Consider the following 17,748-nt stretch of genomic DNA (forward strand, 5'->3'; position numbering starts at 1 on the left):
TATGATCTGTGTTGGAACAGACTGCTTTAACTCTATCTTCCTGTGTGAAAGAGAATACTATTTTCAATTGACCCCATGATACCTCCAAATGTATACAAAGAAAATTTAAACATGGGGTCATTAAAAGTTCCACTGCTAATTCTACTCAGAGATTAAGTAAATCTCATGAAATAAAACATTCATTCTATTACATTAATTAAAGCACATACTTTCCTTTCATTGAGTTTGGTTTCCACCGATTCCCATTTTTCTTTCAAGTTATTTATGTCTTGGTCAATTGTCTCTGCAGATTTGGGGCATCTTGCAAGCATCTGCTGGCCTTTCTGCATCAGACTTTTGTATGTTTCTTCTTTAACATCAAAGGCAGCACAGATTTCCTACATTGAGATATCCCCCCAAGTTAAATCATTTTTAAGAGAATAAAATCTAAGAGTTCCTTTCCCAGGTCATCAATCCCAAGCCCCTCATCATACAGTCACCTTTATCTAACATACAGAATAACTGTGACACATTCAAATATTTCACTATATTAAAACAACACCTAAGCCTGTAGACATATCTGTCTGCCAGAAATCTCAGAAATGGTGCTTTCATTATCAATTCAGTCCAGCATGGTAAAGTTGGTAAGTAACTTTTATGTTATCAAGAAAGGTTTCACTGTGCAGTAACCAATCAGCTCGGTGACCCCGAGCAAGTGATTAACTTCTCTGAGCCTCGTTTTCCTTCTCTGGAACATGGGCTTTCTAAGTCTCACCTCAGACTATGACAATGGCTATAATAATTTTTGGGATAGTTTATTTCTGTGCTCAGAAGGCACACAACGAATAGGAAGTGAAGGCTCAATACAGTAAGATATTTTAAGTTGATTGTTTGGACTTTAGAATCACAAAAGACAAATTCGGGATACTATGAATATTACTCTCATTTATAACATCTTTAAAGCTTTCAACTGGAATGCAATGTGTGTCTTCTACAGAGAATACAAAAAAATTATGAAAACAAATTCAGAATTTAATATCAAAACAAGAGTTACATTCATGTAAAAACTTAAGACCAGTTCTCCACAACACCTGTATGATGGTTACTTCCTATCCAAATCCCCAAACTCAAAATTATTTACAACCAAGTGTGGTTTCAATAAGCTCTCACAACAACATTGGATATCTGATAAAGAATACAGGCTTGGATGTATAATGGCCCATTTCTTTTGCCCAATCCCCAAGCATATCTACTCTTATTTCTCAAGATACTAATTGTCAGCATTTGAATATTAAAAAAAACTTTCTGATGCAAATTCACAAGTATAAAAGAGGATTAGTTTTCAAAATATGAAACAGACTGTTTTATCTTAAAACTTCTAAACCTGAATTATAATGTAAATGAATAGGAAATGCCAATAAATCAAAGTCTAAATTCAATTTGTCAGTCTCCGTTTCTGTGAAAGAAAGCCAGAGTCTCAAGTTTCATTATTTTTTCCTCTTTTAAGAGTGGACAGTGCCACAGAATCTGGGTGGGAACAGCCCATAGGCACAATGTTCCCACTGGACAATGAACTAAACAGAAGCCTCCCCTTGTTCACAGCTCATATAGGTGTGAAGTTGAAGATACAGCCCTATCACCATTAAAACAAACAAACAGGGGTGCCTGGGTGGTTCAGTCGGTTAAGCCTCTGACTCCTGTTTTCGGCTCAGGTCATGATCTCAAAGTCTCCAAGTTTGAGCCCCACCGTGAGGCTCTGCACTGAGGGTGCAAAGCCAGCTTGAGATTCTGTCTCCCTCTCTCTCTGCCCCTCCCCCATTCTATCTCTCTCTCTCTCTCTCTCTCTCGCTCTCTCTCTCACACACACACACACTCTCTCTCTCTCTCTGTCTCACTCACTCAAAATAAATAAACTTAAGAAAGTAAAACAAATAAACAAGTCACTGTTGAACAGAACAAGAATATATTTTCCAGCCTTCCATGAAACTAGACGGGAGTATCATGCTTATAGCAATAATTTTTAAGTCAATTCTGACGGCTTTCGGGATTTTTCTTTTCACTGAAGGTACAACAGTTTATAATTTACACAACGTTTTATTACTATCCATACAAGTTCATCATTTTATGGGGCAAATTAGCTTCTAAAAAATACCTAGACTTCTAGGTACTTCTGGCACACTCATCTCTGAAATAAAGAATAAGTTCTGACTTGAAAAATTTAATCAATAAATGGTGTTTCTAGCACTTACACATAAAGATTTCTGCTGTAAAACTGTATATCCTTTAAACTTTCTCCCACAATTTATTGGTCACCAGGACCCACACAAAATGGTCAGTGTCTTTCTTATTCTGAGGCTAGAGCTGTAGGAAATAATATACTTACCAGGTGGGCATTAAGCTGCTCCCTGGCTGTTTCCGGTAACCCCCCCAGAGGTTTGGAGGCTAACAGATGACGCTCCGTGTCCGTCAGCCACTGCTGCAAATCCTCAATCTCACCATGGAACCCTTTGGCCTGGAGTGATACAGAATTTTAAGTCTGGGCCATAAACACATTGTCACTTTTAAGGAGAAAACAATGTCTGAGGGAGCCCAGCCTGCTAAGCCTCTCTCTGCGTTCTTAACAACAGGCAGGTGCAAGTGGATTTGCCTTGCCTTTCTTCATGGTGAGAGCTCTGGCAGATAAGACTATTACACTAAGAGCCAGAGGGCTGCCTTCTCATCTGCTGTGTTCTTTATCCCACTTATTTTTACTCCTCTCCTACGGTACACAAATTAAACAGGGTCTGCAAACCAACGAAAGAATTCCATACTACTTTGGTCTGGAAGGCCATGAAAGGCTGAGAATCTACTCTCTTATTCACCTGGCGCAAGGCACCATCCAGCTGCTGCTTCCTTTGTTCTGTTTTTTCCAAAACATTTTGCCATCGTTGATTTAGAATCTCTAGCTTGTTCTGAAGGTTGCTTGCTTCTTCTCCTGCACTTGATGCAATCAGATCATTTCCTGCTTTGTTAACGGCTTCCACTGTGGACTGATGGGCTAGTACATCATTTTGAAGCACCTGAAAATATGAAGAGAACTCTATGTCTGCTAGCTCATAACATGTTAATAGTGCTTTTAATGCAACTGTTTTATTTGCTGAAGATAGAACATTTGGAAACAAAACCATCGTCTACAGAAAGTTTTAATACTAAGAAAGTGTTCAAATGGTGGACTTCTTTTCCCTTAACTTTGCAGCTTTCCTGGATATACCTTTAGTCTACCTTGAAATGATTATCAAAGAACATTTTGCTAGTTCTTCCCATTAGAATAACCTTATATTGAGGACATTAAGTATCTAGAGATTATAATTAAAAGGTTATGAAAGTTTTCATTTGATTCAAAATCATTTTGATTGAACTTAATTTTCATGTCTTAAGTAAATAACTTGAAAAATATTTTGATTTCTATATATCCATTTTCAAATACAAAATTATTACATTCTTAGATAATGCCATGCTTTACAATTAACACTCTAAGAGGAAAAAAAAAATTACCACAGACTATTCTTCAAGCTTCTCTCATTGGAAAGATGCTACAATTTTAACTGCTAAGTAGACAGGAATCTTATGATGCCCTGACAGTAGAGGAAAAGAGATTTCACCGGACAGCAGAATACTCAAGCCCAGCAATCAAAAGTGTTGCTGTTCCTTTACGAGAAAATGCACATTTGAAGTGTTCACTACAGATTCCAATAAATAACACCTTCCTTATGTGCAGTGAAAATATCAGAATAGACCAATAATGCTTAAATGTGCTAACATGGGACAAGAATGTTAAGTGCAAAAAGCAACCACAAGGCTAAAAAAAACCCTGAAATTACACTGAAAAGAATTTCACTTTAAAGAACAAACAGAGCTGGGACACCTATTTGGGGTGGCTCAGTCAGTTAAGCATCCGACTTCAGCTCAGGTCATGATTTCGCAGCTTACGGGTTCGAGACCCTCTTCGGGCTTTGTGCTGGCAGCTCAGAGCCTAGAGCCTGCTTTGGATTCTGCGTCTCCCTCTCTCTGCCTTTTCCCCAGCTCACACTCTGTCTGTCTCTCTCTCTCTCAAAAATAAATAAACATTAGAAAAAATTTAAAAAAAAGAACAAATAGAGGTTAGGAATAGTTTCAAGAAAACCGCAGTTATGTTTTTGGAAACCAGAAGAAACCTTCCTCTCATGTTAGTAAGGGCCAATGGTAATCTTTCCCTAGATTCACTGACTCAGGGTTAACAACAGGAGAGAAAAGAAACATCATGTATCATCCTACATAAGGCATCCCACATCTGGAGGGAAATCCAGAACAGGGGGATTTTTAGTGAAGAGCACTAATCATCTGTGATAACTGTTTTTCTGACGATATGCACTCATTCTCTGAGGCACCTGTTAAGGAAGTTAAAGGCTATAAAATCAACTGAGGAAACATTCCCTCCCTTCCTCCAGCAACTGTGCTAGTGATTTTAAGCCCTTTAACTTGCGACCTTTGAAAAATGGAAGAAGAAGGGAGGACATATCTCTAACTGCTCAAAGGTAGATAAACAGAAATAAAAGATCCCTACCTCATGCCCGGCCAAAATAACTGCATCGTGGTGTCTCACTGTCCCACCTCTACTGGACTCTACAAAAACTCCTGTCACTGATGTATGTTGCATTTAAGGACAACTGCTAAGTTGGAATAAACATATTTTTTTTTATGCAGAGTCAGTCTGACCAGTCATTACTATTCTTAGAAAGGTATAAAATAGACATTAAATAATAAAAAATATTGATACAAAATAGGTCCTAACGGCTGGGCAGTTAGATATGGCTGGGCAATGATCATAAATAAGACAGAACCAGGTAAGAGAGGGAAAGAAATTTAAATTAGGGTACGGTTACTGTGGGGAAAAGTATGAAAGAAGGAAAACTACCGCAAGAATACTAAAAAACTCTTTATCATAATAGTAAAGTGCCAAAAACTCACCTTTCATTTTAAAATGATAAAAATTATTAAACATTTTCTCTTTGATAATCAAGGAAAACTTATTTAAGGTCAGAATTTACGACATAACCTTAGGTAAGATGCCTTATTAATGTGAATGCTCAAGTTCTATGAAAGACTGGACTGTCAGGATAAACTCGACCAAGCATCACCTTTTATTCATTAAGCCTATTGACTTAAGAGATAGGGAATTTTCTTTTCATCTGAAAAAAAAAATCATTTATCTCACTTCTCCTGGCCAAGTCAATGGCTTTGGTCATTTGCACAAAGATTCTAACAACTGGGTTTCAGGATTTATTTTTCTAGTCAAATGAACTTTATCGTAATAAACTAGAATTCTGCTCTCAACCCCCCACAAGTTCTGCTCTGATGACCTACCTAGGCTGGATATCATCTAAGCCTTGAAGATGCCTCCGGCTATCAGTTTGGGGCCCACTGTGTTGAGCTCCATGCTTTCCTCCTCCCTAAACTCTCCAGGTTATACAGAGATAGGGTATTTTCCATTAAGAATTGTCAACCAAGGGCCACAGAGATGACAACAATGGGCACCTGGGTGGCTGAGTCGGTTGAGCATCTGACTCTTGATTTCAGCTCAGATCACGATCTCACTGTCTGTGGGTTGGAGCCCTGCATCGGCCTCTGCACTGACAGTGTGGAGCCTACTTAGGATTCTCTCTCTCCTTCTCTCTCTGCCCCTCCCCTGCTCTCTCTCTGGCTCTCTCTCAAAAATAGTCTAAAATATTAAAAAAAAAAAACTTAAAAAAAAAAAAGAATTGTCAATCAAGTATCACAAAGATGACAACATAAAGTTGTTGTGTATGTACCTCAAGATATAATTAAAATTTTTAACTTAATTTATTTTTTAATTTAAAGCTATCCATCATGTTCAGGACATATAAAAACCCTCTTAAACATAATAAATATTGTTTAAAACTAATTCAGAAAGAAAAGGACTAAGACACAGAAAGCCAATGAGAAGTCAGGGAGACACGGAGACTAGAGAACAAACCTCCACAGAGTGAGAGATGCACAGGCAAGCAGCAAGATGTTAGACATGCCAAACACGCAGCAGGTGACACACACATGGCGCTAAGGGCGACCAGAGGAAAAACATACACACAGCCTGCAGCGGAACAACATTTTGAGCCTATGACTTTTTTAGGGTATCCCCAACCACTTTTAAAACTAGGCTATGTCAATCCAGTGACAGGGATAATCAGGGATTTAAACCAATATCTGCCACGCAGCCTGGAAATTTAGCTAGAAGTTTCCCATCCTTGCCGTTTTGGATAACTGCCCTGAACAATGAGGAAAAAAAATTGTTTATAATCTTTTAAAAAGTGTGTTTTAAGGAGCTTAGCCTTCAGTTACAAATGTCAAATATGAACCTGAGCTATCACCATCAACTTGAAAAATACATAAAGAGGAAACATACCAAAACAAAACTCTGATGACATTAGAAACGCATAGAGAAGAAACATGACACGCAATCACAGCTACATACATGGTGCTTTGCGAGTTCAATTTCAATGGCCTTAGGGTCTCCTCCCACAGGCTTCTGTTCACTCAGCAGGCCCTCAGTGTGTGTCAGCCAGGCAAGCAGCTCATCCAGGGCATGCTGGAACTGGCCCAGTGCTAACAGAGCACCTTCTAGCTTATGCTACAGAAACAGTGGAGAGGAAGAAAATCCATATGAATTCGATATCATGAATGACATACATTTATAAAAATAACAAGAGCAAAAAAGAAAAATCAATTGTTGCACACTGCGTAATTCTGTAAGCATATCCAATGAAGCCCAATTATACCCTACATTTTACGTTTGACATTCCTTGTGGTTAAAAATGGCATGTCGAGAAGCAGGAAGAGTTCTAATAAAATAAGAATTTATGTAGGGGCTTCAAAAGTTTATGTGCTTAATCACCTATTTTATTTTTTAATAATGATTTTACCTGAACTTCTCTAACTTCCTAACAAAAGTCTTGGTGTTTACCTGTCTGTTGATAATTCTTTCATCCAGACTATCCCATATCAATTTCAGCTCCATCAATGGGTCTTGAACAGTGTGTTTGTCGCTCTCTTCTGTTACTTTCTTCAGCAAAAGCTCTGCTTGATGATTTAGTCTCTCCATTTCTATCTGTTGTTGGTAGGCCTCTGATTTGAATTGCTATTTTTTAAAAAAGGAGATATACAAGGAAAATGTGTTCTAAATCAAAACTTTAAACAATAAAAATTCTATGGATTCAATATTTATTCTAATTCATATTTACTATGGCCAGGGAGATGAAGAGGAATAAAATCTAACACAAAAGAATTACAAATAAAAAAAGATGAGAGAAATATACTTTCTTTATTCAATGTTTTATAAATGTTGGAAAGATATTTCTAATTTTGACATCTCACTTTTGTTCTCAATAGTACAAATTTAAGATATTTCCAGGTTAACCTTATTCCAATGCCTATTATATTCAGTAAATGAGCTTTGATACAGTGACCTATATGAACCCCCCAAAAAAAATCTCTAAGAAACCCAGATTAACATTTATTTCCTGCTCAAAAACAGTGCATCCACTGAACATTTTATGTTTTCTGTAGCTGTGCTGTGTTCGTTGATATTCAGTTATTCCTATGCCTAACCTACTGCTGACTCAGAATAACATTATTTTTCTCCCAGCGCTAACATGTATTTAATGATCTTGGCTTTGGCAACCAACACAGGTTAGCAAATGGTTGCTTGTAGGAGGAAACTGTCTTTCACAAAATATTTATTTTTTATCTGTAATAGTAAATCATTAAGTAATACGTTATTAATGACTAAATAGTCCCTTAATTTTTTTCAAACATAAAAATCATAATTAAAAAATAATAACTAAGGTATCATGAACACTTTCTTTGTTCTAACAAACTTATAAAGAAAATAATTTTATTCTCAATTCAAGCTAAGGACACAAAAGTGAGACCAGTTAGAGAACTGTCCAGAGGTCCTTTGGCTAAGTAAGTGAATGCACTGGGATGTAATCTCAAGACAACCTAATCTCAAAGACAGCACTCGTAAGCAGCCTGCTGCATGAAAACTACTGAGATATACGCAAATATCAAAAAAAAAAAAATGTACACATGTAAATGTACAAAAAGTATATCATGTGCTTACTACATGATCCACATAAAGGTAAAGAAAATAAAACACAATCTAATAACGGCAACGGTAATAATTTCTAAATGAAATATTCTATATCACACATAGAGATGAAAATGCTATAATTTTAAAGCCAGATAATAAATGTATATAAACATCTAGTAGAGTTCATTGAAAATGGCATGATGTCTCTTTGGATGGGGACTTGAAATTAGGAAGGAAACAGCTGATCCCACTAGGATAAATGATCATCAGCACAGAGGAATTCAAAGAGGAAACAGTCCAGCCACTTACACAGCTGGAGATCAAGAACCACGAAAGTAAAAATTACAGAGGAAAGCAGATAGAAAACAATAAACATTTTTACAAAACAAACATTTTGGGAAACACTATTATACCAAGGATGTTTCTTCAGCCTGTTAGACTAAATGGATTACTCTGACCCACTGAAAAAAACAAAAATGTTATATGTGTATCGAGGACAATGATACACCATTGAATGAAGTTATAAAAATCCTTACAGTATGAGCTACATGTGTATAAAGTATACACCCACACCCTCCCACCCCCTTCCCCTCTTCAGTGTGCTCCCAGCATAAGGATTTCTGAAAGGCTATAGATCAAATCTTAAGAGAAGTTGTATGTAACATTTTTGGGTAGCTTTTAAAAAGCCACCTTTTTGGTTATCATTTTCTGACTTTTCTATAATGAATAGGTATTGATTTAATAAGAAGAAAACTAGTATTTTGTATCATTTAATGAGAACTTATATGCTGCTTATTATGTAATTATGCTATATTAAACTAGTTTCACAATCAAAATGTTAATACTTTAGCTATGTAAAATAAATTTGTGTCAAGAGTCCCATGAATAAAGAACATAAAAATACAATCTCTGATAAATTAATGAACCGCACACATACCTTTAGCTCTTCAATCTGCTGCTTGACAGTTTCAAGATCTGTTCCAATTGGTGACATTGAAGCTAATTTACCACCTGCAATATCTACCCAGTCAAATATTGCCTGAAAAACACATTAGCCCATGAGTTATTAGTACATCTGAAATTGCTATAACATCCCAAGTGCTACAGAAAAGTACAATCATAAATCTATACAGATATTATGGAATGAGCCTATTTTACAAATTAAGATGGTTCACCTAAATAAGTAAAAGAAACAATATGATGAAAAAGTTGTCCCAAATATGCAATAGATAGAACCTTCAATTCTGCAACCAACTTTGCAAAGGAAATTCTTTTCTGAATGGAATCTTAGAATATTAACAACTTTCAAAAAAGTGCATTTGAAAAAGTTTTATAAATTCAATCACATGAAATAGACATAAGCATAGAGAATTCTAAGAGGAAGATTATGTAAATATATTGAAAGAAAAAGATTTCAAAGCCATCTGTTTTTTCCAGTAAAGCAGGAAGTTTATTGTTTAGCACTTGAGTAAAATATTTGGCCCAGCTAAAGCCTTACACATTATTTAGATTAGCATAAAAATCCTGCACATACCACAATTAATATTATGACCATGATTCTGAATTACAACATAGACTACAGAATCTATTTTTCCTGTTCTTTTTATGTAATATAAACATTTTAGGAAGGCACAACTCACATTTCTTTCAGATACTGAATGCACAAAATTATTCTGGACTTTAATGAAGTTGCCAGACCATATAGTAGGAGGAAGAATCTTGGAAACTATCTGTTATTTTCATTTATCACTAATAAACCCAATAACTTAAGCAGTAACCTGGGAAATTATATATAGATAGATAGATATAGATATATATAGATATATTTATACATATATATCTATAGATATATTTATACATATATATCTATAGATATATTTATACATATATATCTATATATATTTATTTATACATATATATTTAATGAGAACTTATAAGCTGCTTATTATGTAATTATGCTATATTAAACCAGTTTCACAATCAAAATGTTAATACTTCAGTTATGTAAAATAAATTTGTGTCAAGAGTCGCATGAATAAAGAACATAAAAATACAATCTCCGATAAATTAATGAACCCCACGCATACCTTTAGCTCTTCAATTAATAAAAACATATATATATATATATATATTTTTTTTTTTTTTTTTTTTTTTTTTTTAGTTTACAGTCAAACCCTGAAATGCCTAGAGCTTCTGGACCTTTCAACATCTCGTTCTAGCCAATCTCAGCTATTTAATAAATCAAGTGGCCCTTCATTCCCACAGATGATGCTCCTAACCTATAATGGGCCTTGTCTGTCTAGCAGGGGTAATGAGAGAGTAAAAGTTAAGGTGCCTCGGGGCACCTGGGTAGCTTGGCTGGTTAAGCCTCCCTCTTGATTTCATGCTCAGGTCATGATCTCATGGTTCGCGGATTTGTGCCCCACATCAGGCTCTGCAATGACGGCATGGAGCCTGCTTGGGATTCTCTGTGTCCCTTTCTCTCTGTGCCCTCCCCCACTTGCATTCTCCCTCCCTCTCTCTCTGTCTCTCAAAAACAAATAAATAAATAAACATTAAAATTAAAAAAAAAGGAAAGTCATAGCACCTAGCCAGTGACCTCTGTGGCTAATGGCTCCTGAGGTCAAAAGGCTGCAAATGGTGGCAGTGCCATCTCCAGCCATGGAAGAGGGCACAACTCAGTCATTTATTAATAATACATACAAATCATGACCTGCTCCCACAAACTGAGGGCTGGAGCCTGACTAGTTAGTTCCTGGCCACTGAAACCTAACCAATCATTTAACTCTTTGGTTAAAAAGTGGGAGAAGGAGGAAAGTTATATAAGATATTATTTGTGGTGAATTTTTTCATATATTTCCAAAGTTCAAAACACTTTCAACTGGCATGAAGCCTGGCTTCTGATATTTACTTTTACAAATATAGAAATGGAATGGCATAATAAAAAGGAAAAGATGTTCTCATCTGAGCTTTAAAAATAATATTCACTTGGTGTTATGGAAATACTCAGAAGGGCTTTTTCCATACGGTAGGAGGGTTGACAGATTCAACACTGGCCAGCCTGTTAGGAAATGGAATAAAGCTGAAGAAGGTAAGGAGAGAAATGTCCCTGAGCTGGCCTCCACCAACAAGACAATTTTTCATATGAAAATGGAAACTTTAAAACATGGTTAATAAACTGAATGAGAACCGTTAAGGGGTGTGAAAAACAACCGTGAAAAGGAATTACGTGGATGGAAAGGAAGAAAAACATTTTACACAACAGATTATGACCTAATGAAACAGAAATCTATTTTAGTTCAACGGGGAACACTGGCTTCAAATCAAATCTCTTTTACTTCTGACTTTAGTTAAACTCAGGGATATTTTTAGATAGTGTTTACTCCTTTCATCTTACTCCACTCAACTTTAGAAGAGAACTCCGATTCAGCTCTCATTTCACTGTCTGGTGTGGAACCATTAACATTTTCCAAAAATCAAAATTTTTCTTTTCAAAGTAAATTGCACTGTGTGTGTAAAAATGTAGTGAGATGTGTGCATAAATCCACACATCTATCCAGTGTCAGAAATACCTTCCAAACGGCAAAACATACACTGAAGTAGGTGAGCCTACTGCACACGTATCTGCAGCGCTGGGGTGGTGTCAATGTGTAAATCCGCACACGTCAGTCAGCCCGATTCTCCTGCCAGGAGACACGCCGCAACGCCCTTACCTGTAGTCCATCCTGGTACTGAACGGCAGCCTGCATTGCCTCCTCAAGTTTGTCCACCCTGTCTTTCCAAGCCTTATTCAGAGAATCCCAGGCTGAATTTAACTACAATATAAATATCAGAACTCTTTTAGTGTCATTTATTAAGTTTGCAACTATTTTTTCCAAATGTGCTTTAAACAAAATCTTTTTTAAAAAAGCATTTTGATGAGAGTAGGAAATACACTAGCTGTACCTCATCTATACTCTTCTTGACAATGGGTTTATCAGGTTCCCCACACGCAGCAATGAGTTCAGAACCCAGGTTGACAACTATATCCAGCTCTTCCTGTAGTCCATCAATTTCTTCCTTAATGGCCTAGAATAAGAAATGACAGCCTGAGAGTTTTAAGCAAAAACACACGGGAACTAAAAAGATGGACACAGAGACATTAATTAGAGTTATTTCTAGGAAGTGGGATTATGATCAATTTTATTTTCTTCTTCTTTTCTAACTTTCTGCGATCAATCTTTTGAATAAGAAAGAAGAAATATTTTAAAGAAAAACAGCATCCTTTGTAATAAACATGTTTTATTCTAAAAACAATATTTAAAGAATTAATTCTACATAACAAATACCAGAACAAGCTCCTTTAAATATCAATAACAATGAAAAGTGTAGAGATAGATTTTGTTTTTGAAACAAAATAGTTTGGGCAATATACATTTATATTTTTCTTTATTTTTTTGAAGTTTTTTAAAATCTATTTTGAGAGAAAAGAGAGAGCATGAGCAGGGGAGAGGCAGAGAGAGGGAGAGAGAGAGAGAATTCCAAGCAGGCTCCGTACTGTCAGTGCAGAGCCAGATGTGAGGCTCAAACTCATGAACCTGGGTTCATGAGTCGAACTGCAATCAGGAGTCAGACACTCAAGTGAGCAAGCCACCCAGATGCCCTGGCAATATACATTTAAAATAGAGGTTGAGTAATCTACAACAACAACAACAACAACAACAAATCTAAAGTATTCCTATCCCTATGCACACAACCAAACCAAGCTTGCAGACAGAGAGAACAGATAAGGTGGTTGCCAGAGGCAGGGGATGTGGGTGGGAGAAATGGGTGAAGGGGGTCAAAAGGTATAAACTTCCATTGGTTAAAAAAGAAGTCATGGGAAGCAATGTATAGGTTGGTAACTGTAGTTAATAATACTGCATTGTATATTTTAAAGTTGTTAAGAATAGAACTTAAAAAAGCAAAAGTAAAGCACAAGTTCAAAAACTTCTAACAAATTAACAATGTTAGTAGATTTAAGATAATCTAGCTTATTATGTCATTTCCCTAGGACTTATAAACTACAAAAAAAAAATAGGAGAAAAATGCAGTGTACTACTTCTGCTTTAATCTTCTTGGTTAAATATATTTATTCACTCAAGAAACATTTAATAAGCATAAACCAAGCCCAAACTAGGCATTGGGGATATAAATAAAAATAGGGCTATTCCACTCAAGGGGATCAAAGTCCATTAGGAAAAAGAGAGATATAATCAGTAAGTTATACTATGTGTAGAGTCCTTTGCATGAGGACAGCATTATGAGAACACAGACAAACTTTCCTAAGTATGCAAGAAAAGATTTTTCATGAAGGCTTGCAACCCAAATGACCCTTGAAGTTTGAGTGGGATTTGCCAGAAGAGTGGTAGGAACATACGAGGGTGAGGTAACTAATCCGCAAAGATAACAGAGACTAGAAAGAGCACACCGCAGTGTCAGGGGAAGCCACTTTCTAATAAAGGAGCAGCACTCAACCAAATGGCTTTGAGAACACAGGCATGGGCTATGCTGGGATGTAAAAGGCCAGGACACTACTATCGGGTGTCTGGATTTCATTCTGTAGGCAGTGGATGCCTCCGAGTGGTTTTGAGTGGCGATACGGTAAGAGTAGATCTAGAGAGAGGACAAGGTTGGAAGTCGGGCAAGGAAAAAGACTCTGCAGGTAGGGATACCACTATGGATTACTTCAGAAGCCAAAAACGGAGGGAACAAGGGCCTGAAATAAGGCAGGAGGAGTTGAGATGAAGGGAAACTTTAAAAATACATACTCTCTCAGTGAAATATGTGGGTATAATCTATTTCCTACTATATCACTATGCATTCTACTTTTGGAACCAAATATAAACTGTAATAGAGTAATTCCAAATATTTACCAAGGGAATCCAGGTTTCATTACTACTTTTTTTTTTTTTTTTTTTTACTTTAAAGGAGATTTTCTGCTTACCTCTGCTGCTTCTTGCTGCTGTTTTACTACTGAGGGATCAATTCCAGGATCCTCCAGATCCCGGATGAAATCTTGTGTGTCTTTAGTGGTTACGACCAATGACATGTGATCACACCAGAACTTTTCTGCTAATTCCATTACATCCAGTAGTTTGGCTTCCCTTTCTTCCACAAGTGTGTGTATGTTCTCCCAAATGAAAACCATTTGGTCAAGCTTATCCTGAACAGCTATGGCACAAAATAGTATCAAAAAGGCAATATGTTAGCCTCCATTTAAGCAATAAAGCAGAATGTTTTAGTTTACACAGAAACAGTGATTCAATTTGCTAAGTATCTAAAACTGGACCCAATTTTAGTTGACCACAGTCTAGTGAGTATCACTAGACCCAATATAACATATTCTAGACAAATGCAAGCTCTCAGGGTATCCTACTCCTCCTGAACCAAGGCTCTTTCTGACAAAAGTAGACACTCAAGGGTAAGTGAGCTCAGACTAGACCTAAGTTTACCAAGTTTGAAGTTCACCAAGGCTGACCTTCATTCCAAAGAAAATGAAATAACCACTTAAGCTCTCCAAATCAAAAATACTGATGTCTGTTCAGTCTCAGGAATATAACAGTGTAGGATATGTATTTTGGGCTTGTTTCTAGAGTAACCTTATAAACTTCCACTAATCCATGTATGTACTCTTCCTTTTGACGCCCAGCTCTTATCTTTAAGATGGCTGGCTAAGGTCGTGGTTGCCATTTTTGTGGCTACAGGATACCCAGTCTGTTGTACGCATTATAAAAAGTAGTGTGTAATTAGTAATGAGAAAAAAAACAAAAACAAAACCTAGATTTGTCCCTTAGCATCATGCTTTGAAAAACTGGTTTCGAAGTCCCAAAGAACACATGGCTTTTGCATAATGGCACACTTTGTAACACAGAAAAACATTAACAAGGGATTTTTGTACATAGCTCTTCAACCCCAATGGTAGTACCTTTTCTAAACTCTGGCATTTTGTTATGCAATTGGACCGTCCGTAAACACCAGGACAATTCTAAATGTTTAGAATTATTTAGAATTATTTTAAAGGTAAAGTTCAGTTATTTCCTTATTCTGAAATTATTACCTTTGGCAGATATGTCTTTGTCAGTGCCCTCAGATCTCGCAATCATTTCCTCTCCCCGCTTTTTAAGTGTTTCATACAATGGTTGTAGCTTCTCCATGTCTACTGACACATTCTTATTCTCACTGATCTGCTCCTTAATCTTCTCTACCTCAGCTGAGATCGAAGGCGGCTGCCTCAAACGCTCCACGATGCGTTCCAGGCTCTCAAGGATCTGGTCTATCTTGTCGTGGAACTAGAAGTGAATCAAAGGGGTCATTTATGGGGAAAAGGCCTGTGATATCAAATGTCATATTTAAATGAAAACAAAAAAAAACCCCATATAGTTAATGTCACAATCAAGAATTAAATCTTAGCTACTTTGTTAACATATCTACCCAAATGAGTGTATTCGTTAAGAAACAGTATACGTTAAAAAAAGAAAGAAACAGCATACGTTAATATATAATCGGACTAGCTGACATCAGCATTTTACCTGTTGCCTCATTTTATCATAATTCAAATTAATTTTAAAAATTAAGCCCAATAAACTGTGTGTTTCTCTATCAAAACTGTTTTATTCATCTATACTCATTATTTTGACATCCTAAAAACGTTATATTATTAAATGTAAGATTCAAGAACATTTTTTATTAGAATACATGAATTTCTTAAGTTCTAAATTTTCTGAATTGAAAAATGTTAAAAAATGAGACCAAACAAAAACCTCCCTGACAGAACAGAAGTTTGAGCTCCATTCATGGTCAAACACATAATCAGATTCATGAAAGAATTTTAAAGTTTTGTTTGCAAAGGTACCATGGGCAATAAAGCAAAGTCATAAAACCTTGTTCAGTCATGGATTTTACACTCTCCTCAGTTTTAAAAGAATCATCATTCAGGATTATGAAAAATGGCCCACTCCACTGTCAGTGTATATAATAACAAAAGCCCAACTGTGCAGATGGAAAATCTGTAGGTAATTTCCAATTCAACTTCTTGAAAACAGGTATTTTCAAAAAAAGAAAAACATGAATTTCCAACTCTACATTGTTTCCTTCTAATTCAGTCTACACAGTCTTTCTTCTTATTGCCTTCATGGGAGTGTCTCATTAATAATGATAATAGCACTTTTCTTTTAGCTCTCCCAGTGGCAAATATTCCATTCTACTTTAGATGGACACTTAATTAAATATTTGAACAGTGATGTCAGTTGTATGTTTTTTAAGGCATTGAAAATTATTTTGTATTGTATCTGCAAGCAGGCAGAGAGAAATATAAGGATTGGACCGAGCAAATACCCCTTTTGAGAGGCAAAAACATCAGTACTCAGATTTAATGTAGTGAAATAATTCTGGTTCAAATTTAATCAGGAGATCCAAGAAAATGTTTTTCCATGCTCTGCCATTTAAACGAACTCAGTCATATTTCTGGTATAAATGATTACCTGAGTAGATTGAGAAATAGCTTCATCCAATGCCACGGCTCGCTTTTTGACATCTTCTTTAATTTGACTGTAAAGGGTGTCAGCTGCCACGTACTTCTCTTGGATAGAAAAGCCTTCCCCTGGGCTCAATTCCAGTAACTGTGGCCCAGTTTTGTTCATCTTATCTATATGAGGCTTGTGTTCGGCTATCAACTCTCGCAGTTGCTATAACAAACCAAACAGCTTCTCAGTATCTCAGGGTCACACTTCCATATTACAGCTGTCTACATGCCCAATGCATCCAGCTGGCAAGAAACTCCAAACACCCTTCCCATCACAAGGCATTTAACACAGGACGGCTCATACTGCTCCTTGCCAGCAAGAGATGCCCCTGACACAAAGAATAAACAATAGTCTGGTCACGTCAAAGTCTCTTTAAGGGTACGTACAAAACTGCTCGTTGAGTGAAATAATGAATCCCAGTTCATTATGCATTTCCTATCAAGAGCAGTACACACTCTGACAAGGGTCATATTACATAAAGAATTATGAATTCACTATGTCCCCAACCTATAGAGATTAAGCCATAACTCTCGGTGTCCCTTTCTGTACACTCATGATATATGCAAAAATTCTTTAAAAGGGAGGAAGGAAGGGAAGGAAAGAAAAGGAAAGAAGTTCAGCAGAAGGCAGACATAATGACAAGAGAAAAAGTTAAGAGGATATAAGGCCATAAGGCATTGTAGTTATGTATATATTTAAACCAATATAAAATGTGTATATATAGGTTACATTACATATACCTAAGTATGACTCCATTATATGTATATATGTGATACCTATAATATACACATATGAATAAATCCATCTGTATTTTAAAACGTTAAAGGCTACAGGGCAATCAATCTATCAGACATGTCTGTATACTGAGCATTATTGGTAAGGTGTGTTTAAAGAAAAATATATGACACATGAAATATCTTGCATAATGTCATCTAATCAAGAGATACAATGATATTTATGCCAATAAGTGAGTGTGTAATGGAGCCCCATTCCTTCTAGGAAGACAAATAAATCTAGAATATCTATACTCCATAGAACCCAGAGCCTCCACTGAGCAGTGGTTCATGGACCGGATCCAAAGCTACATCCATCTTTGCTTCC

At 36.3% G+C, this 17,748-nt stretch overlaps 1 protein-coding gene across 25 annotated transcripts in view; it reads right to left on the bottom strand.

Annotated features, from left to right (window-relative positions):
- The window catches only part of DST (dystonin), a 372,684-nt gene that overhangs the window by 36,625 nt on the left and 318,311 nt on the right, over positions 1-17,748 (bottom strand). For 24 of the 25 annotated variants that reach the window (XM_047859452.1, XM_047859460.1, XM_047859447.1 and 21 more), the window contains 11 exons: positions 16,606-16,809; positions 15,183-15,414; positions 14,070-14,296; positions 12,050-12,172; positions 11,818-11,919; positions 9,042-9,143; positions 6,977-7,150; positions 6,488-6,643; positions 2,841-3,038; positions 2,363-2,491; positions 210-377 (listed from right to left, as the gene is read on the bottom strand). In XM_047859452.1, the coding sequence (XP_047715408.1) occupies positions 210-377; positions 2,363-2,491; positions 2,841-3,038; positions 6,488-6,643; positions 6,977-7,150; positions 9,042-9,143; positions 11,818-11,919; positions 12,050-12,172; positions 14,070-14,296; positions 15,183-15,414; positions 16,606-16,809 (1,815 nt within the window). Of the gene's footprint in view, positions 1-209; positions 378-2,362; positions 2,492-2,828; positions 3,039-6,487; positions 6,644-6,976; positions 7,151-9,041; positions 9,144-11,817; positions 11,920-12,049; positions 12,173-14,069; positions 14,297-15,182; positions 15,415-16,605; positions 16,810-17,748 lie in introns of all 25 variants that reach the window. The other variant, XM_047859435.1, reaches the window with a different exon arrangement.

Source organism: Prionailurus viverrinus, chromosome B2, assembly GCF_022837055.1.
Source record: "Prionailurus viverrinus isolate Anna chromosome B2, UM_Priviv_1.0, whole genome shotgun sequence".
Lineage (NCBI taxonomy): Eukaryota > Metazoa > Chordata > Mammalia > Carnivora > Felidae > Prionailurus > Prionailurus viverrinus.